Genomic DNA, 27902 nt, shown 5'->3' with positions numbered 1-27902 from the left:
TACCGTAATGGAAAAGAATATGAAAAAGAATATATATAACTGACTCACTTTGCTGTACAACAGAAGTTAACACAGCATTGTAAATCAACTATGCTTCAATACAATAAATGTTTTAAAAAAGAATTGAATTACCTGTACCTTTAAAATTGAGAAGTTTTCTCATTAAAATTAAGGTCTGGGCTCCTTTTTTTTTTGAAGTAATTATTCAAGGACTTTAACTTTCTTTCATTATTATTGATTTAATATGATTGTATACTTTATCTGTTTTGTAATCTATGACATTTACCCCAAATCCATCCATTTTATTCTTCTCAAATTTATTAGCAGAGAATAAATTATAATTATAAACTCTTCCAAATTAAAAAATAAAAGCAGTGTGTGATCTCTTTAATTACATAATAATTGGAAGATGCTCTTTCACTTAATTTTAGAAAGCTAGGTACAATTTTAAATGTATAAACACTTTATTTCTTCTGTACATTTTTATATGTTTATGTTTTTGTTTGTTGTTTTTTGATGTGGACCATTTTTTTTTTAAGTCTTTATTGAATTTGTTACAATATTGCTTCTGAGTTATGTCTTGGTTTTTTTGGCTATGAGGCATGTGGGATCTTAGCTCCCCAACCAGGGATTGAACCCGAACCCCCTGCACTGGAAGGCAAAGTCTTAACCACTGGCCGCCAGGGAAGTCCCTATATGTATTTTATTTGTGCTGTGTGCCATAGAATTACACAGGTTTTGGTTTGGTTTACTATGTTTCACTTTTTTTAATTTGGAAAAAGAACCCCTCTCTTCTCAAGATAAAATAATTGCCATGCTTCCATCATTCAAAAATCGTGTAAAGTAGTGCATGCTTTGGCAGCACATATACTAAAATTGGAACGATACGGAGAAGGTTAGCATGGCTCCTGCACAAGGATAACATGCAAATTCATGAAGCACTGCATATTTTAATATAAAAAGAATATGTGTATATATGTGTGTGGTGTGTGTGTGTGTGTGTGTGTGTCTATCTGAATCGCTTTGCTGTATACCAGAAACTAATACAACATTGTAAATCAACTATACTTCAATTTAAAAAATAAAATATAAATCATGTAAAGCAATAAATAAAAGTATCTCTCACTGCCCTTCAAAATTTAAGACAGAAATACTGTGCTGTAATTTCTGGCTTTTGGCCAAGACATTTTCAGTAGTAGAGCTGAATATTTAAACATCCTGCTTGTCTAGATTTAAGTGTCTGGATATACTGCTGTGGGTTTTTGAGGTTTGTTTTCTCAAACTTAGACAATTTGCCAAATTTTAGTGAACAGTGAGCACAAACCTGTCTATTACTCTGTAGTCACTTCTGATCTTTATCAGTATGTGTTAAACATTTCACATAATTATAATCATTGAAATCATAGTGCTTTGTGCTCTATATTTTTCTGTTAACCAACATCAAATACTATTCCATGTTTCTCTTTTAATTTTTTTCTTAACTGTTCCTCTTGTGTTGGATATTTGGGTTCTCAAGTTTTCACTATAATTTATGCTACTTTGGTATTGCTTTATCATACCTCATAAATCTTGATATTGTATTAAATTGTAGAGAAAAATAGATACAGGAAGACTTGAAAAATATGGAGCCATTTAGAGGGAGACAGTAAAGGTGAAGCAGGAAGTGGTTGGAGTGGTTGAGACCATGTACGTCTTTTCTTTTTTTAAAAAAATATAAATTTATTTATTTATTTTTGGCTGCGTTGGGTCTTCATTGCTGCACGCGGGCTTTCTCTAGTTGCAGTGAGCAGGGGCTGCTCTTCATTGCTGTTCACGGGTTTCTTATTGCAGTGGCTTCTCTTGTTGTGGAGCACGGGCTCGAGGCGCGTGGGCTTCAGTAGTTGTGGCACACGGGCTCAGTAGTTGTGGCTCGTTGGCTCTAGAGCACAGGCTCAGTAGTTGTGGCTCACAGGCTTGGTTCTCTGCGGCATGTGGGATCTTCCCGGACCAGGGATAGAACCCGTGTCCCCTGCATTGGCAGGCAGATTCTTAACCACTGCGCCACCAGGGAAATCCGAGACCATGTACTTCTTCTTGTCTTTTGTGTTATCTTGCAATTTGTGCTGCTAAATGTTCATCTATTTTTCTCACTATAAATCTTGATTTCTATGATCCTTTCCATAAAAGTCTTCCTGAATTTTGAGAACCCAATATATATTTGACATTTTGTAGGTATTAGGGATATAAGAAGAACAAAGTAATTTAGTACAGAAGTCTTCCAAATTGTTTGGTTGTATACTGTATCAGTAGCATGTATGAGTGTAAACCCCATAGATATAAATTTCATGTGTGCCATTTATAAATTTCATGTTTATAAATTTTATATGTGCTCTTCTCAGTCTATTATGTATTAAATGTTTGTGAAACTTCATCTTTTTTATATTAAAAAATACAAATATCGTCATGTGTATAGAGACTTGTAAGCATTTCTCTTGTTGACCATAAAGACCACAATAATAGCTTCTGCTCTAAACCAGCTTGTTCTTTCTTTATTAATATAGTTCCAGGTGCTCCTTCAGCTCCAAGGAGAGGGCGTGGGGGTCATCGAGGTGGCAGGGGAAGATTTGGTATTCGACGAGATGGTCCAATGAAATTTGAGAAAGACTTTGACTTTGAAAGTGCAAATGCACAATTTAACAAGGAGGAAATCGACAGAGAGTTTCATAATAAACTTAAATTGAAAGGTGAGTTTTTATTTTTCTATTCAAAAAATACTCTTATTTGACTTGTGAATTATGGATGTTTAGTACAAGTCTTGACTTTTATGGTATGTGCTTGTTTTTCATTAGAAGATAAACTTGAGAAACAGGAGAAGCCTGTAAATGGTGAAGATAAAGGAGACTCAGGAGTTGATACCCAAAACAGTGAAGGAAATGCAGATGAAGAAGATCCACTTGGACCTAACTGCTATTATGACAAAACTAAATCTTTCTTTGATAATATTTCTTGTGATGATAACAGGTACAGTCTTTTAAGCTGCTCTTATGCTCTTAGGAGGTTGAAGTGTGAAATGAATTCTTATAAATTCACAAAGTTTAATGAATACTTAAAAATATCTAGGGACTGCCCTGGCAGTCCAGTGGTTAAAAATCCGCACTTCCAATGCACGGGTTCAATCCCTGGGTGGGGGGGCCACGGGTTCAATCCGTGGTCGGGGAACCAAGATCCCGTATGCGGCAATGTGTGGCCAAAAAAAAAAAAAATCTAATGACTACAATTGTTTAATGATTTATTTTGCTAAAAGAAAATAATTTATACTAAAATTTTAAATGATATTGCTCTTTGAGAAAAATAAATAATCATATACTTTTGTTTGGGGATGCATTCACATTTGAAAATTAGTAAATAAAAATAGAGGCGTTCATCTAACACCTAAACACCTTTTACTTTACCCCTCTACAATGTAGTTCAGATGAAGTTTGCTGATACAGTAAAGCTCTGCTATATTGCAGTAAATGTGGATCCAGAAAACTGGTTAATTAAAGGATCCAACATAACAAACTAAGAGTTCCAGGGTTTCTGCTGCCTGATCCTAATTGTCCTCCAGGCTGCAGTTTGGTGCCACCTGGTGGCAGTTTTCTACTTCACTTTAAACGTGGACGGGGATGATTCTGAATCCTCTGATTATCTGGGCTGTGGGCCAGCAGCAGCAATTCAGACGCTTCAGGCGTCAGGTTCAGAGGTTGGGCCAGGAGCGTACTAGGAACTCAGGGATCTATCCTCCATCTCTTCACATCCTGAGACAGGGTTTCCTTTCCTGGCTTTGCCCTTTCTTCCTTTGGGGCTGATTGGAGGGTAGAGTCAATTGCCAATCCCATTTATTGGGGCTGTTGTCAGTTTCTTTGTATTATCAACTGCGTTTGCAAGAAGCTTAATACCAGTCATATTTTCACATGAATTATAGGAACATATTGCCATGGACAGCTTGTGATGACTTAGATAAGGTGCTTATTTTTATTTGATTCTTAGGAATTACTTAGCCTTAATTTGGGAATCAGTGCTGCATAGTTTTGCTGGAAAATGTTCTTTAAAACTTGATACACTAAAGATTATTTGTTCTCATAATAGAGAACGGAGACCAACCTGGGCTGAAGAAAGAAGATTAAATGCAGAAACATTTGGAATCCCACTTCGTCCAAACCGTGGCCGTGGAGGGTACAGAGGCAGGGGAGGTCTTGGTTTCCGTGGTGGCCGAGGACGTGGTAGCGGCCGAGGTGGTAACTTTGCCACTCCTCGAGGATTTCGTGGTGGATTCAGAGGAGGTCGTGGGGGCAGGGAGTTTGCAGATTTCGAATATAGGGTAAGTATTATTATGTGCTTTGGGGTTGGCTTGCAGTTGTATGAAATTCAAAATGTTTTAAACTCTTATCTCTTAGAGGTGAATATTTTTAGGGCATTTGTATAACTTCCATTTGACTTTTCAGTGGAGGATGTACCTGATTAGGATATTTATATAATTTTAAGGAGCAGTAACTTCTTGGTTAATGCATCTAATTCTTTTTTAACTATTTTCTTTTCAGTTGGAGGAAGTAAAGAGATAGAAATGTGATATTCTTTTTTATCTTTCTGTTATAAAACCATGGTTTCACATTTAATGGACTGGTAAAATTTCTTCCAAAAACCTGTTAAGAGACTGACTTAGGATTAATTTCTTTTCCTTAAAAAAATTTTGTTGTTGTTGTTGGAGGCACAGGGGATCACTAAAAGATATTATACGGTACAGAAAAGAGCCATATTGTATCACCTTTATTTCATATTACAAAGTATGCTTCAATACCAAGAGAATCTAGGAAGAACATATTTAAAGGGGTCTTTAAGTCAGTGTTACTATCCTAGTCATCGATTTTAGGGATAGTGGAGAGGAAAGTATATAATCAAAGAAACGATCAAAATCCTATCATAAAGAAGTCTACTAGGAATTACATAGGGCAGCTAGAGACAAAAAGACCGGGACTTCCCTGGTGGCGCAGTGGTTAAGAATCCGCCTGCCAGCACAGGGGACATGGGTTCGAGCCCTGGTCTGGGAAGATCCCACATGCTGCGGAGCAACTAAGCCCGTGCGCCACAACTGCTGAGCCTGCATACCACAACTACTGAAGCCCGCACACCCTAGAGCCCTGCTCTGCAGCAAGAGAAGCCACCGCAGTGAGAAACCCATGCACTGCAATAAAGAGTAGACCCCGCTCGCTGCAACTAGAGAAAGCCTGCGCACAGCAACAAATACCCAAAGCAGCCAAAAATAAATTTAAAAAAAAAAATAAAAAAAAAAAAAAGGAAAAGAAACAAAAAGACCTACTAGCAGGAATTTCATTATTCAATATTTAAAACTGGTCATTGTTGAGATCCCTCTTGAAGGGTCATTGTTAGTGGCTTTTGGATCTGTTCTGTTAATTTTGATGCCTTTAATATTGTGTCATCACATCCAAGGCTGCTGAAAATTAGCCTCAAGTCGTTAGCTCAGGGTACCCAGCCATGGTGGATGCAGCCTGATGTAGCTTCAGCACTTCTAACTTGCAAAATGGCCATTTCAGCTAGGGGACTGTGTCTTAGGAACTACAGAACTCCTCTTCCTTGCCACTGTTACTCCTCTTGAGGTTGCCAGTGACCTTTGCTTATAGAATTCAGTAGCCTTTTCACAAATATTTGCCCTTAACTACTCTGCAATATTTGACACTGATAACTGCCCACCCAACGTGGAGTCTTTCTTCCTGCTTTTTGTTTTTTTAACACTTTTGATATTTCTCTCTTTATAAAAATAACGTATGTTCCTTAACACAGCCTATAAGGTGCTTCATGATCTGCCTGTTTCTCCAGATGAGAGGTCTAGTACTTGCTCTAGATCTTGTTGCCAGTGGGACTGCCCTTTTCTTCATTCATTCTGCTACACATATGTGGGTCTTCTTGCTCTTGTTTAGTGCCAAGCTTATTCCTATCTCACGACCTTTTTACCCATTCCTTCTGCCTGCAATGTTCAGTTTGCTCCATTGTGTTCATGTTTGCACTCTAGCATAGGCTCGAGCTTTCCCTCTCTCCTCTCCTGCAGCAATTTCCCCCTCCCCTTTCTGAGCTTGTCTATTCATAGCTTCTAATCAGTTTTTCAACGTGGACCTTGTATGCTTTCACTTACATTTTTCTATATTTACTTGCATTGTGTCCTGTGATTAACTTAAACTTAACCTTCCTCAGAATGTCCTCCTCATCTTCTCACTTTCCCATCATCTCAGTTTGGTATTCTTTTGTCTCCCAGGCTGTGGAGGTATCCATGATCATGGGCCATTTCCACATCACCACATTCATTCCTTTGAGGCGTTTCTGCCAACTACCATAATAACCCACTGATTGGTGTTTAGACCTTCAGTTTCTCTTTACCTCACTTCAGGCATATCAGCTACCTGTTGAAGAACCTATGGCAACTCCTGTTGAAGACCACATTGAGTCAGCTTGGTTTGAGAAAAAGTACGTTTAAATTAGACCTTGATCCTGATGAGAATTTTAGTAATTTTTGCTAGTATGACCTCAGTTGAGTTGTTAAACCTTTCTGGCCCTCAGTTTTGCACAGTTTTATTTCAGACACACCATTAAAGTCTCAGAGTTGGAAAGCATCTGAGAGTTGTGACCTCCTGGCCAAACCAAAAACCTCTTCTGTTGGTATCCTTTATGAGGGCTGGGAACTTATTACACTTTCTAAGAGCATCCATCCCACCCCAAGGGTGCTCTAATTATTAGGATTTCACAGACACACACATAATTTGAACAAAATCTTTTTCCCTCTACCTTCTAAACTTATTAGTTTAACTCTACCCTTGTCTATACACAGAATATATACTCTTCTTCATAATGATTTTTCATATATTTGAAAAAGTTAGCTGTCATGTTGTGTAAGACTGGATCATTAATTCCCTTTATCTGAGCAGTCATCAGTAAACCTTTGAGTAACCACTGTGTGCATAGAATATGCACTTATTAATGCAAACCTTCGTTTTGAGGCCGTGTCTCACTGTTCAGCCATTTTGAGCCTTTAGTTAAAACTCCTATCATATATACTGTAGAATTAGAATGCATTGTAGAGGTTGTCTGCATGAGTCTTTATCCGCACTAATGTATCCCTGACAGATAGTTCAACCTCTGCTTGGGTGTTTCAAGGAGTGATAGATTCACTAGACCTCAGGCTGATGGCTAGAAGGTTCTAATGTGACATTGCACTGCCTGCTCGTTTTACTCTGTAAGGGTCCCACTGGATATATCCAGCCCCATTTATTATTATCCTTTAACCTGTCCGATTCAAGCAGTTGACTCATGGTCATCTCTTATACACACTGCTTGATTCCAACTCTGAGTTCATTCATTGACCAAATATATTGAATTCTTCGTATATGCCAAGCTCTATGCTGGACATTGGTGGTAACAAAACACATGCAGTCCCAGCCTTCTTGATGTTTATGGTCCAGTGGGAAGACAGACCCAGCTGAAAGACAGGGGCTTCCTTTCAATCTTGCCTAAGGTTTGCTCTATCCTTAGAAACTTCTCTTCCTTCCTCCACTGATTTCTTCCTTTTCTGACCTCCTGTGGTATCTGCTTTCATCACCACACATTTTACATATACTTATATTCCCTATTTCATGTGTTTTGTTTTGTTCTGCATCGCCAACTAGATGGGAGCCTCTTGGCATTAGTGAATATGTATTTTACTTTTCTTTCCACCAGAACACCTATCTCAGCATGGAGCCATAGTGGGCTTGAAGTAAGTACTTAGCATGTTGATTAGGAATAAGTTACTTCAGTGAGGCTGAAGGTCCATCAGTATGGCTAGCCATTGCTTGTCCATTCCAAAGTTGAATGATCCTTCTGTCTGCCACTAGATCCCAGACCTTCTCAGCAGCCTGTTCCTTCTAAATCATAGCATCTGGCACCTTTAAAGGTGGAAGTAGTGATTGACCACTACTGCATAAAGGAAATTTACCTTCTAAGATTATACTTGTTTCTGAAGCATCTAATACTTCTCAGAGATGAAGTACAGTGGCATTTGCAGCAGCCTTCATGTAATGGGTTAGCTTTGTTCTTTATGCTCCACTGACATGAACATTATGAGCAGATCTGGTTGTTTAATGAAAACATGGGTAAAGATAGGATCATATATATTTTTTTAGAACTCCTTAGAAATATCAGTCAAACTAGAACTTCTCTCCCACCCTACTCCAATAGATAGTTAGGAAACCAAGGACCCAGAGGAGTTAACTCTCTTGATCTAGGTATAAGCTTAGCCAAAATTTACTCTTCGGCTTCTGAGTTTTCCTTAGGATAATGTTAGAAACATAAACTTGTGGTGAGTTTGGTCCTATGGTGCTTTTTCTTTTCTTTCTTTTTTGGGGGCTGGGAGATCAGGCTGGGGCTAATGAGAGAGTGGCCCACTCCTATTTTATATGCTGCTGCTAAGGAGGTTAAGCTGCCATGGTGGGTGAGACAGGTTGCCTTTCATTTGAGTCTGTGTTTCTTCAGAGAGGGTCCAGAGACAACAAGGTATCTGAAATGACTCAGCATGGTACTCTCTCCCTTTCCCCTTTTATTTTCTCCTTTCCTTCCTGCTACTTCTCTGTTTCCTTCTCCCCTTTCCCTCCCTCTTTCCCTTTCTATCTCGCTTTCTTTTTTTACCTTTCAGAAAATCACAGCTTTTGAACCCTAAAAGGTCTGGATTGATCATACAGCTTTCTGAAAGGTAAAAAAAAACACAGGGCATGTGAAGGTTGGCATTGGTGGGGGACAGACATCAGGATCATCTTCAGCTTATTTCTTTCTGTATCAACTTACACCATGCCGTTTGTATTCTAACTTAATAACATTGTACAAATGGTTTGGTGTTGTATACACAGATAAAATTAAGTTTTTAACATAGGCAGTGTGTATTTCTAACAGTCAGGGTGAGAATCAGCAGTAAAAATCAGGTAGCAACTAGTCCTGAGGAAAAGAGAAGCCCTTGGCTCTGTGTACAGGCATTTGGTTTAGGATTAATCTCACTGGAAAGCTAGAGGCTCCTTGAGATTTTTATTGCTTTCTCCCTGGTTGCTTTTAAAAACATTTCCCAGGCAGCGCTCTGATTTTCAGAACTTATTTCAGATTTAAAAGTTGTCCTTTTAAAATGAATTTCCAAATCATTGCTTTCTCCTGACATGAAACTGTGGAGAAGAGAAATGTTATTTTACCACCTGGATATTTTATTGCTTAGTAAAGATATCAAAGACTCGGGAATTTTATTTATCTTCTTCCAAAAAATGTTGTCAGTTGTATTTGATGAGTTTGACTACTATGATGAAGGCTTAATTTTTTTTTTAATTATTAGGACAGCACCAAAGGTAGTAGGGTGTGCCTATATCTTAGTAGGGGGCCTTCTTGCTAGGACAAGCCCACAGCACCACTGCTTTAACCTCTACTAACTGGAAAATATACTTAACAAATAATGAGCTACTGCTGGGTGTGTAAGTTATAAAAAGTGTTTCCTGGAAATCAGTGAAACGAGTTTATACATGAAAGTAAGAGGAGGATATATTTAAAGGTTATGAAAAATATACTTAAAATAAAGCAGATTTAAAAGAAATACTTATTAATAAACCCCAATAGTTTGAAACATGAGCTAATTTTTTTTTTCCTTTTTAGAAAGACAACAAAGTTGCTGCATAGTCTGCAAACAAGTCTTTGAAAATAGATGGATTTTTAGCTCTTCGTGGTCCTGAGAATTGGTTTCAGTCTTTGAGAAGAATGAGAAAGTGAATTTGCTGTATATTTGTCACCAGCACTGGGTTTTTGTTTGTTTGTTTGTTTGTTTTTCTGCTTAATTTCAAAGATACAATACAGTTAATTTTGGGGGTGGGAGGGAAGGCTCATCTTAATAAATGAGCATTAAATATATTTGGAATAGCAGAAGGTTAAGTGATTTCTTATGTATAGTTAAACTAAAGCAGTACTCCAGTGGAACTTATAAGTATTTTTTCATCACTGAAAGGATTTTTCTTATCACTAAATTGTATTTGGCAATTATTGTGAGTTGCCTGCAGATAGGGCCGTGATACTGTTTTGAGCCACAGAAGGAAGGGTCTGTGTGTCTATGTGTCTGTGTGTCTGTCTATATCTTTCTTTTTCTTTCTTTCTTTCTTTCTTTTTTTGGAAATCCTGTAATAACCCTTCTGAGGTAGCTTATTTCGTCAATTAATTAGGGTGCTGGATGGTAGAGAATTTTGTCAGTCAACTATGTACACACAGTAAATACTGTTTCTTAGGCAAAGGTAACTTTTTTATATAGTTGTAAAATTCCATTATATTCCATTGCCAAAGAAACATTAAGAACTTTGTATAGCTGTATAAAAAGCAACTAATTTTTTAAAGAATAAACATTTTAAAGTCAGCAAACATACTGTGTCCTTGCAGAAGTTGATGTGCTGAGGAGCAGAAGTATGGGTGGGTCTTTTTTTCATAGCTTTTCAGGCTTAAGATTGTTGATTTTGATTTTTTTTTTAAATGTTTGGAACGTAAATGAAGATTTGATACATTCTTTCATTATCTAAAAAGGGTAAATTACTTATGCTCATTGTAAGAACTTTATTTTGTAGCAAATGGCATATCACAGGATTTATCCACATAATAGATATTTTCAGTATACAAATGTAAATAATCATAGATAAGAATGTACTTAGCTGTATTTTCAAATAAGTAACCCCCCCCTTTTTTAAGACAATAAAACTAGGTGTCAATTAACCTGTTCTTCCTGATATGCCTGGAGTTTTGTTGTGATACCTTGACTCTTTCCATTATATTTCAAGATGATTCAGAGTGTTAGAAATTATTTTGGCAACCTATAAGATATCATAACACTGGTCCTTAGGCCTGTGACCCACAAATGACTCAGTATAGAGTTAATTGCTAAAATTATTAGTAAATCTTTTTGATATTTTAAGCTATAGTGGAAAAAAATCTGGCCACTTTGTGTTTTTATGAAGGCCGTGGAATAAAGGCATCCAAAGATTAAATATTTTTATCTATTTTGATTTTTGTTAACTTTCTCCTTAAAATATTCAGTAGTGATAAAGATATGGAAAATTGCACTGTAGGAGAATTGGAGTATATAAAGGTGGTTGATAATTTTAATTTTATATCTTTTGTGTAGCTCTACAAGAAAATGTTTTGTAATTTGGTTTCATTATTAAGGTCCAGTACTTGGCAGCCATAGTTTAGATAATATTGTTTAATACTGTTTGCTCGCATGTTAACAACAAAATCTTTTGGAGGACCCATAAATCATGGCATTGAACACATTTCTGAGGCATTCTGAACATCAAAGCAAGTGCTATGGCAATACCTGTGTAGACTATTAGAGATGTCCTGGGCTGATTTGAAAAAAAAAAAAACTGTAAATACCAGTTCTACACGCTCTGAAAGTATGAATTCATGCATTTTCCAAGCCCTCTGCGTCATTGACTAGGGCATTTGGTACCCCAGTAATAACCGGCAGCGTGACATACCTGCAGTGCACCTTACAATATTAAAAAGGTTTTTATTCTAAGACAGAATAAAACTGTTCAATAAAAAATGTTCGTCAAAGTTCTTTCTCTTTAAACACTAATATTTTCTTACAGTAGAAAGAAGTATAGTGAAGGGCATCTTTAACATGTAAGAATGGAATTATGGTCATGTTTATATTCCCTAAAATAGCTAAATAAATTTCTGTTTTCCTAGGATTTATACAGTGTTGTGTTTAAAGCTGGAAGCCCTTTCTCCCCCTCCTAGAGTACAGAAAGCTCCTGAGTTACCATCCATGACATGAGGAGACTAAGCCAACCAGGCACAGGCCAAGCTGGAAACCTTAGGCTAGAATGCACCCTCTGTGGGCAAGCACATGCAAAAGACAAAAAAGGGAAGGGCTGATTCCGCTGAAACTTGTCTTTGGATAGACCATTTCTCCTTCCAAAAGCACGACTTAATGTGAGGGGTAGGGAGAGTGGTCAGGAATGTTAATTCAGCTCAATGGATCTTAATCAGGGGTGAACTGCCGTCCAGGGAGCATTTAGGAATGAGAAAGCAGGTGTTTTGGTTATCACAATGACTCGGGGACCACCACTGGCATTTAAGAGTAAGGGCCAGGATGGTAAATGTTCTGTGCTATGCTAGACAGTGCCATAATTGATTATCCAGCCCAAGTGCAGCAGTGACCCTTCCACTTTGAGAAATACTGACTAAAGTCCCTCTACATGGAAAGACAATGAGTGGGGAATTAATTTTTCCCCAAAAATTTTTAATAAAACTTTACTAAAGAATCTTTACATGGTATATGAAAGGAAAAGGACCTTACTTGCAGGAGTACTGTCAACATTTTGGAAACTCATTTATCATCACATAGGAATTACCATTTCATCCTGTTCTCTGTCAGTAGTTCATAAATCTCATACCAGAAGCACCTGAGGAGCATTTTTTAAAGTACAAATTCCCATGCCCCACACTTGGAGAGTCTGATTCTGAAGTTCTGCAGTGAAACCCGGGAATCTGCCTAAGTCCCACCAGTAGTTCTGATCAGCCAGGTTTAGAAAGCCAATTTTAAAACATCACAGCTGACTCATCTAATCTAGCCCCCCCTCCTTGTAAGGGTCTTGGTGATGTTTCCATGTAGAACTATTTTATCATTTCTCTGTCCTTCCAAATTCAGTATATCTAAGTTGTGACTCCAGCACGAAGAGTGGGAAAGAACTAAATGGAGCAGGGGTGCATTTCTGCAGGATAGAATCTAAGGGGAAACAGGAAAATTGAGACTTGTTTCCTCTAGGGTTTGGCTGCTTTGAGTACCGAGGCTCCGTTCCTAGCATGTAGGAAATGAGTGTGTGTTGTTTCTGTGTCTCAGTTTTACATAGTTTTTGTCCCTGTCTCCATGGGTTGTCAGTCTGAAAGAAAAGCTGCTCTTTCTGCACAGCCCTGTGGTAATAGCTCACATCTGATCGTGTCTGGATTCATTGTTACAGGATCCCCCTGCCCTATTAGTTCAGAGACTAAAAGCTGGTTTAAGTAGTGACAGTGGGGAGAGTGTCACAGAATAAAGTAATGAAGGCGAGTAAGCTCTTAGAGGAGCTCAGATGTCAACCAGTTTGCTTAGTTTACCTCCTTTGACTGTGATTTTAAAAGATGACAAGTATGAGTACAATCGGAATCAAACTTAAGGAAGTAAAGTAGCACCGTTAATCTCTGAATCTGGGTGTGCTTAATGGGGATTCGCTCAGAGCAGGCTGCCTTCGCTTCTCCCAGTATAGAGACACTGGGACAACTTCTTGGCATAGGAGCTAGTCAGGTGAGGGAAGTAAGGGAGAGTGTAGCTTTGAGCAGCAGAGCCCTGGAGGCCAGCAGCAGTCTGTCGGCCAGCTAGCGTGTACACTGGGAAGCTGAAGATGCAGGCCCCAGGCCCTGCTGTTGTGGGGGTCAAACCAACCTCCTGAGGAGGAGTGACGCAGAAGTTTTTATCCTGTTTTTCAAAGCCACGGTTAGTAAAAGCGAGCTTGTGGTTTTTGAGACAGTTTGAAATCTGGCTCCAAGAGCACATGATGAGACTGTGAATCTAATGTGGTTTCTGTTCTCAGTGATGGTGCCAAGCTGTGCCCGTTATATGGGTGTTCTTTAAATTCCAGTTCGGTTCGTATTTTAACAGACTTGGCTGACTGATAAAAGTGTTTTCACGTTTAGCTCATAAACATATCAAAATCAACCTGAATCTGATTCTAGTTCATAATGAATGTTGATTTTTAGGGAAATGCTTTAAAATGCACTGGTGTCTGTATTGTGGTTTATAAAGAAACATAGCAGCTCTGTGAGGCCAAAGCATATTTCAGTTTAATAATAAGGCTTTCATAGAGTGACTCATAGTTTAGGTGCACAGAAACAACTGAGAGCGGCCAGCAAGGAGCTCATGGCCCAGAAAGTCTTGCCTTTGCCTCTAAACTTGAAGAGCAGCCTGGGAGTGGAAGAGCAGAGAGCCAAGAATGCCAGTTTGAGGAGGTGTGAGAAGCCTGGGCCAAGGCGAGATTGTAATGAATTCCAGTGAATGGTTTACAGTCATCCCAGCACAGAGAACAGGAACATGTTTACTAGATGTCTGGAGTGTGCTTCTGTTATCCTGGTACTCACTTAATCCTTATAATCCTCGGGTGCTGGCCTCACACAGGATTGTTGATGAGAATGCAAATCCCAACATTGCAGTTCAGGATTTTGCTTGTGCTGAAATTGTTTTGTAAATTTCTTTTACTGGGTTAGTTGGGTGACAGTTATCCCTTACTCCATTCCCCAGTGTTTAATAGCATTTCTTTTGTCCCAGAATGGGTTTTGGAGCTTTGCAGATTTCAGTTTACAGAGGAATGAGGTATAGTTTCATTTTTGTATAAGTAATACACTGTAAAAAGGATATGGGCAGTATGGAAGATGGTTTTTAAAAATAGATAAATAAAAGAAGAAAGAAAATCTACCATCCCACCATTCAGGGCTAACCATTGGTAACACTATTTGGCTATATATTCAACCTGGCATTGTTCTGTACCGGCATGTGCTTCTCAGCAAAGATAGATTCATAGTATACGTACTGTTGTGAAACTTGCTTTTTTCACTTCGTGTATTGAGTAGCACTGTTTTGTTTTAAAGCATGATTATGCACACAGAAAAGCACACATATCATGATTACTTATGTAAACAGTACCCAGAAGCCCCCTTAAAACTCCCTTCCAGGGGCTTCCCTGGTGGTGCAGTGGTTGAGAGTCTGCCTGCCGATGCAGGGGACACGGGTTCATGCCCCGGTCCGGGAGGATCCCACATGCCGCAGAGTGGCTGGGCCCGTGAGCCATGGCCGCCGAGCCTGTGCGTCCGGAGCCTGTGCTTCGCAACGGGAGAGGCCACAACAGTGAGAGGCCCGCGTACCGCAAAAAAAAAAGCAAAACTCCCTTCCGGTAGCCCCCACCCCATCAAGGGTAACCACTATCCTGACTTCTAACAGCTTAGATTGCTTTTGCTTGTGTTTGTTCTTTACATAAATGGAATTAAACAGCATATATGCTTTTGTACTTAGCTTCTTTGCTCAACATTGTGTTTGTGAGATTCATCCATATTGTTGCATTTGGCTGCGGACCGTTCGTTTTCGTTGCAGTATAGTATTCCATTGTGTTAACAGACCATGTTTTACCCATTCTGCTGTTGATACCGCATTTGCATCATTTCTAGCTTTTGGCTGTTAAAAAAATGCTGGCACAGTTTTTTCCTCCACAAGAGAAGCTGAAGTTAGAGTGGGTAAGAGGAACGCGGACTTTGAATATTGTGACAGATAGTAGTGCCCGGCTATGGAGCTGTTCCACACTAGCGTGCTGCTGCAAGGAATTTGTAATGAAGCAAAAAGTACCAGCAAACTATGATGTGCTGTAGATGTAGACATTGGTGTGTGTATTAGAGCAGATGCAGGGTTAATCCTCCTCTGTGGGCCTAGCCTTTTCCCGAAGGACGCTGCTCCACCTACCACCCTTCCCAGTGGCAGCACTGGAGTATTTCTTGCCCTGCAAACTATGTTCAGGATGTAGACTTCGTGTCCTTGCTCCCTCCCTTTCTGGTAAAACCCCTACTTAACTCCATTCAGGCTTATGTGATCCTCTCACTCTCCTGGTTACCTGATTACTCCCATCTTAAAAAAATTATTCCTGCCTTTCTCTTCCTCTATACCTCCATCCTTCCATATGACTTCATCTGTGTGGCTTACCCATCTGTGTTGGGAGTCCCCAAGATAATCATACTGATGGCGATGATTCTTACAGCACAAAGATGCAAAGCAAAATTGAGCAAAGGGAAGGGTGTATGGGCGAAGTCTAGAGTGAACCAGGCTCAGACTTTCAGAGGGGACTTTGAAAGTGGTGTCACGTCCTTCGTTCCCCCAGCAAAGAATTGTTCCAACATGTGTGGAATGTTGTCTACCAGGGAAGCTCACCAGCAGCTGAGGGCCCAGGGTTTTGATCGGGGTCTGGTTATTCAGGCATCTTCTGCGTGGCACATACTAAAACCCCAGACTCCCAGAAGTAAAGCACAAATACACATCATTGACTGTACAGTTTAGGCACAGTGAGCCACTCTTTTATCAGTTCTGGGAATGATGGAAACCCTCCTCAAATCCTAGTTTCCAGATGTCAGCCAAGGGCCAAATTTGTAAGCAGTCTTTATAAAGGATAGGAGTCAGGCCTGCTGTGTTAACTTTCCTGGACCCATCCTACACCCTGGCCCCTGTTCCTTTCCCTGTGACCTTTTCTTCTCACCTCCTCCTACCCAAACCTGTAGACACACCTGGACCTTGTCTATCAACCTCAACTGCATCATTTCTGAATCATGGATTTAGACACCCTACGCTTTGATCTTCCAACTGGCTTGCTCAAGAAATAATAAATAAGTACATACACACATAGAGTGACCTAACCACTCCTTTGCTCAGTAACTGCTTTTAGCTTGGTGCAGACCCCCAGGTCAGGAATCTTTCTACTTTGGATTCGTTAGCTTCCATCTTCTACTTTCCCTACCACCATCTCCAACCAGCCTAGACTCCTTGAACTATCATTATCTTACAAATAACCTTAAACTCCCTTGCACCTCTTTTGAGCTTTTTGTGCTCTTGTTTAGAGAAACTTCAACCCTGAAAGCATCCAACCACCCACATGATCAGTATTCACTCAGAGGGTTGTGTCCTACAGAAGAGAATCACAATTGAATACATTAGTACCACTGTAAATCTGATTACTGCTCTCTCCTGGCCCTCAACATTGCCAGCAAAACTTAGTACTTTTCTGTAATCACCTCTCTGTAGTCAGCAAATGGCCCTGCTATCCATTTCAAAGAGAACTAGAAGACATTGGATGGAAACTGCCTCAGGCACTTAGCACACTCTCTAGCATATGCATCCAGCCTTTTCCTGGCTGTCCTTTAAAAACAGAAAATATCACGTATCAAAAAACTGCTTGTGCTCTGGCTCCCTAATTCCCACCGCTCCCGTTACTGAATTACCTCTTTCTCTGTGTCTTCAACTTCTTCCTTGATAAAGGATCCTTTCCATTCGCATTTAATTATAATGCTAGCATATTATATAGCATATTAATGTGTTAGTATTCATATATTTATATATACAGGCGTAACTTGGAAATATTGCGGGTTTAGATCGAGACCCCAGTAAAGCAAATATCACAAAGTGAGTCACACGAATTTTTTTCTTTCCTAGTATATATAAAGTTAGATTTACACTGTACTTTTGTCTATTAAATGTGCAATAATAGCATTATGCCTACAAAACAGTATACGTACCTTTATTTTAAAACAATGCTGTTGGGAAAATGGTGCCGATAGACTTGCTTGATGCAGGGTTGCCACAGAACTTCCCATTTGTAAAAAACGCAATATTTGCAAAGCACAATAAAACGAAGTATGCCTATAATTGTAACTATGTAGCATTTATTATGTTAGACTTCTTTTTTAAGAAAATTATCCTAGGATCCTACCTCCTACCAGTTCCTCCTTAGCTCTTGAACTATCTAGATGCCTGATCTCCCTTTCACTTCTTAACCCACTTGTTCTACTTCATACACCGCTAAAACAGTTCTTGGTAAGGTCACTAATGATCTCCAGTGAGCCTTTCAAAGTTTTCCTCTCTTACTTGTTTTACAGAAGCATTCCATGCAGTCTGCCTCTCCCTTCTCAAAATACTCTTGTCTTCCTGGCTGCCAGATCCTCGGTCTGCCCAATTCTAATTCGTCAGTCACCCCATTTTGAAATAATAATGTTCCTCAGGGTTCAACTTTAGCTTTTTTTCCTTCTCCCCGCTGCTCCCCACACACAACACTACCACAAATTATGCAGTGGAGTTTCCCACATTCTTGTTATCTCTCCTGCCAGATAAGTTTGCTTTTTTTCCCCCCTCTTTTTAAGCTGCATACTCTCTCTGGCCTTAGCTACATGGAGTTATTCTCACATTCACTTATCTAGCACAGATCTTTCCTGAGTCTGGATCTGACTTTTCCTTTGGCCGAGCCGCAAGGCTTGCGGAATCTTAGTTCCCTGACCAGGGATTGAACCTGGGGCCACAGCAGTGAAAGCGCTGAGTCCTAACCACCGGACCGCCAGGGAAGTCCCTGGATCTGACTTCTTGATACCTGTGCTTGAAGGTCTTATAATAGCCTCTCAAATGTAATGTTCCCCAAACTGAAGTGATGATCTTCCCTCTGCTTTTCTTCCAGTGTTCTTGATCCAGTTATGTAGCAACACCATCTACTAACCCGACTGTGCTGGAAATGTGGAAGTCACCTTTGACACTCCATTTATCTTCAGTTCTGCACCAGCTTCATGCCTGTTACCAACTTCTATCAATTCTTTCTCTTTTTTTTTAACTTTTATTTTATTTTATTTATTTTTAGCTGCGTCAGGTCTTAATTGTGGCACGTGGGATCTTTCGTTGTGGCACTCAGGCTTCTTCCTAGTTGTAGCACACAGGCTCTAGAGCGCGCGGACTCAGTAGTTGTGGCGCGTGGGCTTAGTTGCCCGACCAGGGATCAAACCTGCGTCCCTTGCATTGGAAGCCCCTGGGAAGTCCCAAGTTCTACTTTCTCAATATATCTAATACCTCTTTTATTTTTAAAACGTTTAATTATTTTGGTAAGAGATGTGTGTGCATGTATTTTAATCTAAATGCTTCACAAAGGCTTATAATGAAAGCCCTCAGTCATGCTAACAATCAATCATCCCTTGCTACCCCTAGTCTTTTGTTTTTAGTTTTACTGATTTTCTGTGGAAAAGGGGAAGCTATTTATTCAACAGATCTTTATTGAGCCCTTATGTAGAAGAGATATAGTTCATTTGCAGGGTAAGCAACAGTGAACAAAATAAACCTTGGAGCTTGTATTCTGGGAGGAGAGAAATGAGTAAAATTTATATAAAGTATGTTAAGAAGATGCTTTAAGGGAATTCCCTGAAGGTCTAGTGGTTAGGACTCTGCGCTTTCACTGCAGGGGCCCTGGTTCAGTCCCTGGTCGGGGAACTAGGATCCTGCAAGCTGTGTAGTGTGGCCAAAAAAAAGATGCTTAAGTTCTATGGAGAAAAAGCCAAGAAGCGGGGGACAAGAAAGGGTGTGTGGGCTTGAGGGTGGATTGCTGCGTGAATTTAAAATAGGTTAGGAAGCTGACATTTGAGAAATGACAAGAAGCTGATTGGATGTTCAAGCAGAAGAAATTTTAGCTGCAAAGACCCTGAAGCAGGAGTGAACCTAGTATTGCTGGAGTGGAGTGAGGGAGGAGAGGCTTGTAGAATGTGAGGTTAGAGTGTCAGTGGAGACTGGACAGGGAAGGAATAGTGGAGTCCACTGTAATGATTGTCATTTGTTCCGAGATGGGAAGCAATTGTAGGGTTTTGAATGGAAGAGTGACAATCTGACTTACATTTTAAAAGATTCTCTGGGACTTTCCTGGTGGTCCGGTGGGTAAGACTCCGCACTCCCAATGCAAGGGGCCCAGGTTTGATCTCTGGTTGAGGAACTAGATCCCGCATGCATGCCGCAACTAAGAAGCCCGCATGCCGCAACTAAGAAGCCTGCATGCTGCAACTAAGAGTCTGCATGCCGCAACGAAGATCCTGTGTGCTGCAACTAAGACCTGGTGCAGCCAAAATAAATAAATAAATATTTTAAAAAATCATCGTCATCATCATCTCTGGGGAATTCCCTGGTGGTCCAATGGTTAGGACTCGGCACTTTCACTGCTGTGGGTCTGGGTTCAGTCCCTGGGTGAGGAACTAAGATCCCGCAATCCTCGAGGTGCAGCCCCCCCCCCAAAAATTGGCACTTCTGCTACAACTGTCAGTGAATCTCTTCCAAATGCACATCTTTGGATTTAAAATAAATAAATAAATTTAAAAAAATAAAAAGAATCTCTGGCTGCTGTGCTGAGAATAAATTAGTAGGGAGGCCAGTTAGGAAGCCAGTGCAGTAACCCGGAGTGGTTCTCCCTGCCCCCTGATAGTTAGAACATAATAGCCTAGCCTTCCAGTACTGAATCTGCTGCAGAGGCCTTTGTGGTTTGGTCTCCTCAGTGGATTGTTCCTCTGGCTGAGGCTTTAATGTATGCATTCAAACAGTTAAAAAATAATAGGATTTCCAATGAAAAGCTGCTTCCCTTTTCTCACTGTCCCTCAGCCCTACAGTTACCCTCTTCACATGGAGCCAGGTTGTTTCCAAATTTTGCTAGTCCAAGCAGTGCTGGAATGACCCTTCATGAGTCATTTCATAAATAGATGAACGTATCTGTGAGATAAACTAATAACTGGAGATTCTGGATAACTGGAGACATAACTTCATAATTCTAATGAATATTCCTATGTCCCTTTTGACAGAGATTATAGCAATTTACACTTCACCTGGTTTTTCAGGGTGCTTATTACCCTATATGGTCATCAGTACAGCATTAGCAAACTTTTGAGTACGTTTGCGAGTCTGATGAACGAAAAGTATTATTTCAGTACCCCGCGCATTTCACTTTGAGGGAGGTTGAACATTGTTAAATGAGTTTGGTATTAATATTTCCTTCTCTGTGAACTTTGTATAAATATTCTTTATTTGTCTCCTCTGATGTTAGTGTTCTTGGTTATTTACAGGAGCTCTTTTTTTTATTAAGGGAAAAAAGTTTTTCTTTAATTCAATAATACCTGTGCATAGTTACTACAAATGAAACAAAATAGTATAGAGTTTGTCTACTTCTCTTCCTTAAAGACAAATACTATTAACAGTTTATCTGTATTCTTCCAGAAAGTGTCCCTCTCCAGATCGTGTGTGTATATATGTGTGCGCACCATACCCACATCCCCCCTTTTGTTAATGTGTCAGTAGGAAGAGCCTGTGTAAACTGTTCTTTACTTTGTTATTTTCATGTGTTTATCAACTACGGACCTCCTGATATATAGATTTACTCTCTTAATTCCCCCCATACACACACACAGAAATTCACACATCCTTGCTCTGTATCCTCTTAATATACTTACTATAACACTTAATTGCGGCTAGGAATACTCATTACAACTAAGTAAATAATTTTTATGGATGAGCCAAGTAGCACAGACGCTGTCTGTGTTTCCTTTTTACAGAATGTTTTATTCTTCCTGCCACCAAAAATTGCCTTTTTTTCCACATGTTGATTGACTTTAAAAGCTGAAAACCAATAATATTCTGATATGATTTTATAAGAATTCTTCTGCACAGAGCCAAGTGATATGCCTTCTCTACAGTTCTAGAACCATAAATACTGTACCTTTCAAAAATATGTATTACTATGATCAAGATTAAATAGATTGTCTTTTTCTGGATTCCATCAGTTTCTTAAGATCATCTACATTTTAATTTGCTTCGTGACTGGACCTTGCCTTTTTTCAATTTTTAGATTGTTTTTCCTTTATCTTTTTCCTTTTTCACATTTAATACATGCAAAAGGATGTGTGACCCATAATATGAGTAACTGAACCTGTCACTTAACCCAAAAACTAGAGCATTACCAACAACCTGTATCTATGTATTACCACTCCCCTATTCCATTTCTGCTTCACCCAAAAGGAAACCACTATCCTGAAGTTTGTATTTTATCTTGGTTTTGTTTTTGTTCACAATATTTTTCCATAGAATTTTTTTTTTCTTTTGACTGCACCTAGCGGCATGCGGGATCTTAATTCCCCAACCGGGGATTAAACCCATGCCCCTTCACTGGGAGCGTGGAGCCTTAACCACTGGACCACCAGGGAAGCCCATCTGTAGAATTTCTGATTGGCTCTTGCACGTGTGTATTTGTTCTCTTGTGCTCTCTCACATATCCTCTATTAATTGGAATCTACTCCATTCTTCTTGAGCTCACCAATTTTCAAATCTCATTTAGACCACTTTTTCCTTGGACCATTATTTTCCCTACAGCTTTTCGATTTTCCTGGAGTTTCTGAATGTTCTTTTTTGCTTGTATTTGTTGCCTTCATCATATAATAAAGTTTTTCCAAACTGTTAACATTTGATTTAGTCTATGAAGTCTACTTTTTTCCTAGAGACTATTGTACTATAAACTTTCGCCATTCTGCGAAAGGTTATACAAACATGTTGCTTTCGAGATCTTCAGGAAACTTAGGATCCTGGGATTTCTCTTCATTGCTCTCCTGGGTTAGAGTCACAGTTTCCTGGATGCGATGTTTTCCATTTTCTTGTTAGAATGCTTACTTAGGGAGCTTTCTTAAAAAGTATACAGGAAAAAAAAAAAAGTATACAGGGCCAGATAGTAAGTTCTCTGTCACATCTTCCTCTTTTTTTTTTATTTAACAACCTTCTAAAAATATAAAAATCATTCTTAGCTCAATTGCTGACTGTTCATCTTACATGCAGTGGTGCCAAGTCTGATGCAAATTTGATTTTTTTTCCCATGGTAGATGACGTGTTTTTTTCCTCTTTTTTGGGGGGGGCGGGGAGGGGTGCGGCATGGCTTGTGGGAGTTCCCTGACCAGGAATTGAACCTGGGCCACAGCAGTGAAATCGCTGAACCCTAACCACTGGACCACCAGGGAACTCCCATGTAGACCCTTTTGACTTAAAGATTCGTATCTTTCCTTTAGCTCTTTCTCTTATTACTTCTTAGATAACTTCTTGATGTTACCCACCCTGTTCTTGCACTAGATCTCCCTCTTACTCAAATGTTAAAGCTGTCCAATTGAGAAGGACTTCCCTGGTGGTCTAGTGGTTAAGACTCTACGCTTCCACTGCAGGGGGCACGGGTTCGATCCCTCGTCAGGGAACTAAGATCCTGCATGCTGCACAGTGCAGCCAGAAAATTTTTTTTTAATAAATAAGGTTAAAAAAAAAAAAAGCTGTTGAATCGAAGCTTTGTGTTTCTTAGTTTTTTTACCAAGGTTGTTAATCTTGGTAGTAGACTTCCTGTAGTAGACTTTATTCAAATATCTGACAATTCTTGGTTATCTCTTATTGGAAGGAAGCAGAAGAGTTGCCCTGGAGCTCTGGGTGTGGCCAGGATTTGTCATCTGACAAATGCTCTAAGTTGTGATCTTTATCTTTGAGGTCTCTGAGGACTTGTTCAGAGGTGCCAATGTTTCCAGATCCACAGAAACACTGTACCTGCAGGAAAGAGTCTTCCTTGTACTTGTTTGTTTTTCCTAGGAGTGTGTTGTCTAATTATAGGTCATTCTAACTCCAGTGAGAAACAAGATTGTTCACTGCTTGTTGTGCAGACAGACCTTAGATTAGTTTTCCTGTTTTCAAGCCCCCTTCTCACGCTTGCCCTCTGTCGTACCTCCTGCTTCAGAGTCTGCAGCATTTCAGAGTTTCGGGCAAGTGGCTCCTCGTGTACAATAGCACCCCCGGGTGTGGTCCAGGTGGCAGCACCCTCTGTTCTGCCCTGGGTCACCGTACTTCTTTCATCTGCTCTAATCAGTCTAGAAATTTGTTGAAAAAATACCTCACAGATTCCTCCCTGCCCAATTCTATTTATATTATAAATATCATCTTAGTCATTTACTGACAATTTAATGTAGCCTTAAAGGAAAAGGTGAACATTTGTAGTTGATTTACTGTCTTTTTTTTTTGCGGTATGCGGGCCTCTCACTGTTGTGGCCTCTCCCGTTGCGCAGGCTCAGCTGCCATGGCTCACGGGCCCAGCCGCTCCGCGGCATGTGGGATCTTCCCGGACCGGGGCACAAACCCGTGTCCCCTGCATCGGCAGGCGGACTCTCAACCACTGCACCACCAGGGAAGCCCTGGTTTACTGTCTTGAGCCAGAAATCTATTTGCCTCTACTCGAATGTGAAGCACCGTCAACCCTTTTTTTTACACCCCCACCCCCCCACCGCGTTGGGTCTTTGTTGCTGTGCGCGGGCTTTCTCTAGTTGTGTCGAGCGGGGGCTACTTTTCGTTGCAGTGCGGGGGCTTCTCACTGCGGTAGCTTCTCTTGTTGCGGAGCATGGGCTCTAGGCGCGCGGGCTTCAGTAGTAACACACAGGCTCTAGAGCGCAGGCTCAGTAGTTGTGGCATGTGGGCTTAGTTGCTCAGAGGCATGTGGGATCTTCCCAGACCAGGGCTTGCACCCATGTCCCCTGCATTGGCAGGCGGATTCTTAACCACTGCGCCACCAGGGAAGTCCAGCACCATCAACTCTTGCCTGTACTACTGTAATAACGTCTTCGTTGGTCACCCTCCACCCATACTACACTCTTCCAATTCATTTTCTATGCAGTAGCCAGAATGAATTTTTGGGAATACAAATCTGACTGCCAGGTTATATCACGTGTCTTAGAGAAGGCATGTAATATGGAGGCCTCAAGAGATTGTGTCCTACTGGAAATGGTATCACTGCAACTACGGTCTGAAACGGATGTGATCATGGTGTCAAACAGCCAGACCCATGCTGCTCGCAAGAGCCAACCCCTAAGCAGGGCCTCTCTCTCCCCAAGGCCTCAGTCCTGGTCTAGACCTCTGAGTCACAGATGTAAAAATAAGTCGCAGGGCTGTGAGCTAGCAGGGCAGCAGCGCACCTCTGGTTCTGTGGCTAGCTGGTGTTCAGCAGCAGTGAATTTGTGTCCAGCACTGCTACTGCTCCAGACAGCCTGGAGATCCAGCTCAGCTCCCACAGGGACTAGGCCTTGGAGCTGCTTGTAACCTGGCACTGGGTTTATCTGTAGTTGTGAATGATCAGAACCTCAGGCCTATTCTATGCAAATATCTAAAAGGGCTTCTTGACAAAGCAAGAAATGCCAAGACTGTCCATACTTATCTCCTCTCCCTGGATGTGTTCCTGGTCAGATGCCTCTCTATGTCTGGTTTCCAGACTGTCAATGGATTTTCTCTGCAGCTTTCATCATCCCAGGTCATGACTTATGCTCAAAACATACCTAGTGTCTAAGCCAGCTTACTTTTTTCTTTCAGCTGCTACTTGGTTTAAATCTGGAAATCCTGCAGTCTTCAGACTTCCATTGAACGGAGATAGGCCACTGTCCTGGTGTCTATTCCTAGCACAGTCAGAAGATAGCTGCTTTTTCTTTTCCCAGGAATAGAAAGGAACTGTCAGACATGCTCATTTTTGCATTATCCCAACTTAAACTTCCCTTGTTCTCACTTAAGGAGGCAGGGAAGTATAGAACCAATACTAGTGGGTGCAAGTAATGTCTGTAACAGCCAGCTACAGATGACCTGGCAATGATGAGCCACAGAGACTGTTGGTGGAAAGGCTGGCAGTATCCCAAAAATTGCTGGCATGAGTCCCAGGGCACCTAATGGAGCAGGCTGACATCTTTTCACATTGGATCCTCTCTACACACCTCATGAACAAACTGGGTGTGCACACAGTCTTCAGCCTTTCAAAAAGAGATTTTAAAAACTCAGGAAATTGGGAATAGATGAGAACTTCCTAATCTAATAAAAGACATTTACAAAAAATGTACATGTAATGTAATGTACATTACATGTAATGGTGAAATGTTGAACACTCCTCTCGTGACTGGTGTCAATTAGCATCACTTATATTCAGCATTGTATTGGCTGTCCTAGCTAGTGCAATAAGGAATGAAAAAGAAATAAAGGTATAAAGATTGGGAAAAAGAAAACTATCATTTTTAACGTGACACAGTGGGGTATGTATAAAATCCAAACCTATCTACAAACTGCTGCAATTAATAGGTGAATTATCAACAGCTACAAAAATTGCTTGCTTCTATGCACAAGCAACAAGTAATTAGAAAATGAAAAGTTAAAATATTACCATTTATAATAGTACCCCGCCAAAAACTCAAATATCTAGCAATCTAATGAAAGATGTGCAAGACCTCTACACTGGAAACTACAAAGCTACAAAACATTTCTGAGAAAAAATAAGGACATATATGCAAGGCCTTGGAGTAGGCAAAGAAGACACAAAAAGTGATAACGATGAAAAAAGTGATAACCATGAAAGAGAAATTGGACTTCATTAAGACTAAAAATTTGTTTTATCAAAAGATATCAAGAGAGTGAAAATGGGAGCCACAGCCTGGGAGAAGATACTTGCATTATGGAATATTAGCCATCAAAGGGCTCATAATCCAGAATATATAAAGAATTACAAGTCAGTTTTTTTTAAAGGACCAACAATTCAATTTTAAAAATCTTGAACAGACAATAAGTTCTGTCTAATAAATATCTAATAAACATATGAAAAGGTGTTTAATACTTTTTGTCATCAAAAAATGCAAATTAAAACCACAAGGAGGGAATTCCCTGGCAGTCCAGTGGTTAGGACTCTGCACTTTTACTGCTGGGGCCCAGGTTCCATCCCTAGTTGGGGAACTAATATCCCCAAGCTGAGGGGTGCCACCAAAAAAAAAAAAAAAAACCACAATGAGATGCCATAAAAGACCCATGATGTTGGGACTTCCCTGGTGGTCCAGTGGTTAAGACTCCATGCTTCCACTGCAGGGGGCACGGGTTTGACCCCTGGTTAAGGAACTAAGAGCCCACAAGCCGCGCAGCCAAAAAAAAGACCATAATGTGAAGTGTTGGTGAGGACATGGATGAACTGAGCGTTCCACACTTTAATGGTAGGAGTGTAAATTGGTATAACCATTTTGGAAAACTAATGGGCAGGATCTACTAAAGCTAAATATGTATATTTATGACCCAGCAGTTTCACTGTTGGGTACATACTCAGTAGAAGTGATTGGCTTATGTCCACCAAAAGACATGTAAGAATGCTCATAGTGTAAGTCATAATAGCCAAAACCTGGAAATAAATGTCCAACAACAGTAGAATGAATAAATAGTGGTATATTTATCAATGGAATACAGTAAAAAAAAAAAAACTTGCTCTACACGACATTAATAAATCTCACAGACATCATGATAAGTGAAAGAAACCAGACACAGAAGAGTATATACTGTATGATTACATTTACATGAAACTCAAAAACAGGCAAAAGTAACCTTGGTGTTGGAGATTAGTAGTTATATTTGGAGGAGACAGGGCCTGCTGAAGTATTTATATCTTGATTGGGTGGGTGGGTACAGTACATAAGTGAAAATTTGAACTGTGCACTTAAGACCTGTGTATTTTATGTAAATTAAACATCAAGATAAAAGATATATGGAAGGGGACCTTAGATTCTCTCCATTGCTCTGCCCTCTGAGACCACACAGAGACCCCTGAGTGTCTTGATAACTCCCTCTGCCTCTGCCCTCCCCACCCCAGCGCTATGGAAACACAAATTTTTGCCTCAAACTCTCCAGTGATTTCCTGTTTCTCTTAAGAAAGAGTTTCATCCTTCCCAGCCTGCCTTATATGATCTAGTCCCTGGGGAACTACCCTTAGCTTTCCCTTAGTTCCAAATTCCAAAATGAGTCAAATTCCAAAGGCCTTTGCAATTCCTTTCACCTGGAGGTCTCTTCCCCAACTAATTGCTTCTCATTCTTCAAATGTCAGTTTAAACATTACATTTTCAGGACCTTCCAGAATGTGTTAAGTTCTCCTTGACTATTTTTCTTCAATGCAACATGTTCTCACTATGCTTGCATGTCTATGTTTTACCTTTGTCATTTTTGTTTGGGGAAGGATCACTTTTGTCTTATTCACCACTCCATTCCCAGTACCTGGCACCATGCCTGGCCCCTGGTGGGTGCTTAGAAACTTGTTGAATAAGTGAGCAAGTTACTTTATGAATGCCTGCTGTTTGCTATATGCGGTGCCAAGTGCTGGAGATACAGTTGGGTATGAGATGAATATCATAGAAGTTCACAGTCCAGGAGGGGCAAAACTTAACTGTTTTGTGAGATAAATACGATGACTGGGAAA

General features: G+C 40.1%; 1 protein-coding gene and 1 non-coding gene across 12 annotated transcripts in view; both read left to right on the top strand.

Moving 5' to 3' along the window:
• The window catches only part of LSM14A (LSM14A mRNA processing body assembly factor), a 70034-nt gene extending 44959 nt beyond the window's left edge, over nt 1-25075 (top strand). For 2 of the 11 annotated variants that reach the window (XM_022585810.2, XM_022585802.2), the window contains 6 exons: nt 2541-2723; nt 2829-3000; nt 4108-4339; nt 6419-6495; nt 8696-8752; nt 9688-10788. In XM_022585810.2, coding sequence (XP_022441518.1) covers nt 2541-2723; nt 2829-3000; nt 4108-4339; nt 6419-6495; nt 8696-8752; nt 9688-9730 — 764 coding nt within the window. In that variant the 3' untranslated portion in view covers nt 9731-10788. Of the gene's footprint in view, nt 1-2540; nt 2724-2828; nt 3001-4107; nt 4340-6418; nt 6496-7743; nt 7781-8695; nt 8753-9687; nt 10789-25009 lie in introns of those variants that run through there. The other 9 variants (XM_089902940.1, XM_022585808.2, XM_022585804.2 and 6 more) reach the window with 8 other exon arrangements.
• On the top strand, nt 847-953 carry LOC115802603 (U6 spliceosomal RNA). The gene has a single exon (XR_004023105.2). It is a non-coding gene; the product is annotated as a U6 spliceosomal RNA (small nuclear RNA).
• Nucleotides 25076-27902: the final 2827 nt, after the last annotated feature.

This window comes from Delphinapterus leucas, chromosome 20 (genome assembly GCF_059928025.1).
Source record: "Delphinapterus leucas isolate spDelLeu-1000000601 "Yukka" chromosome 20, BTC_Dleu_Yukka2, whole genome shotgun sequence".
Lineage (NCBI taxonomy): Eukaryota > Metazoa > Chordata > Mammalia > Artiodactyla > Monodontidae > Delphinapterus > Delphinapterus leucas.
Note: the sequence above shows the minus strand (reverse complement) of the source record. Positions and strands in the feature narration are given on the sequence as shown.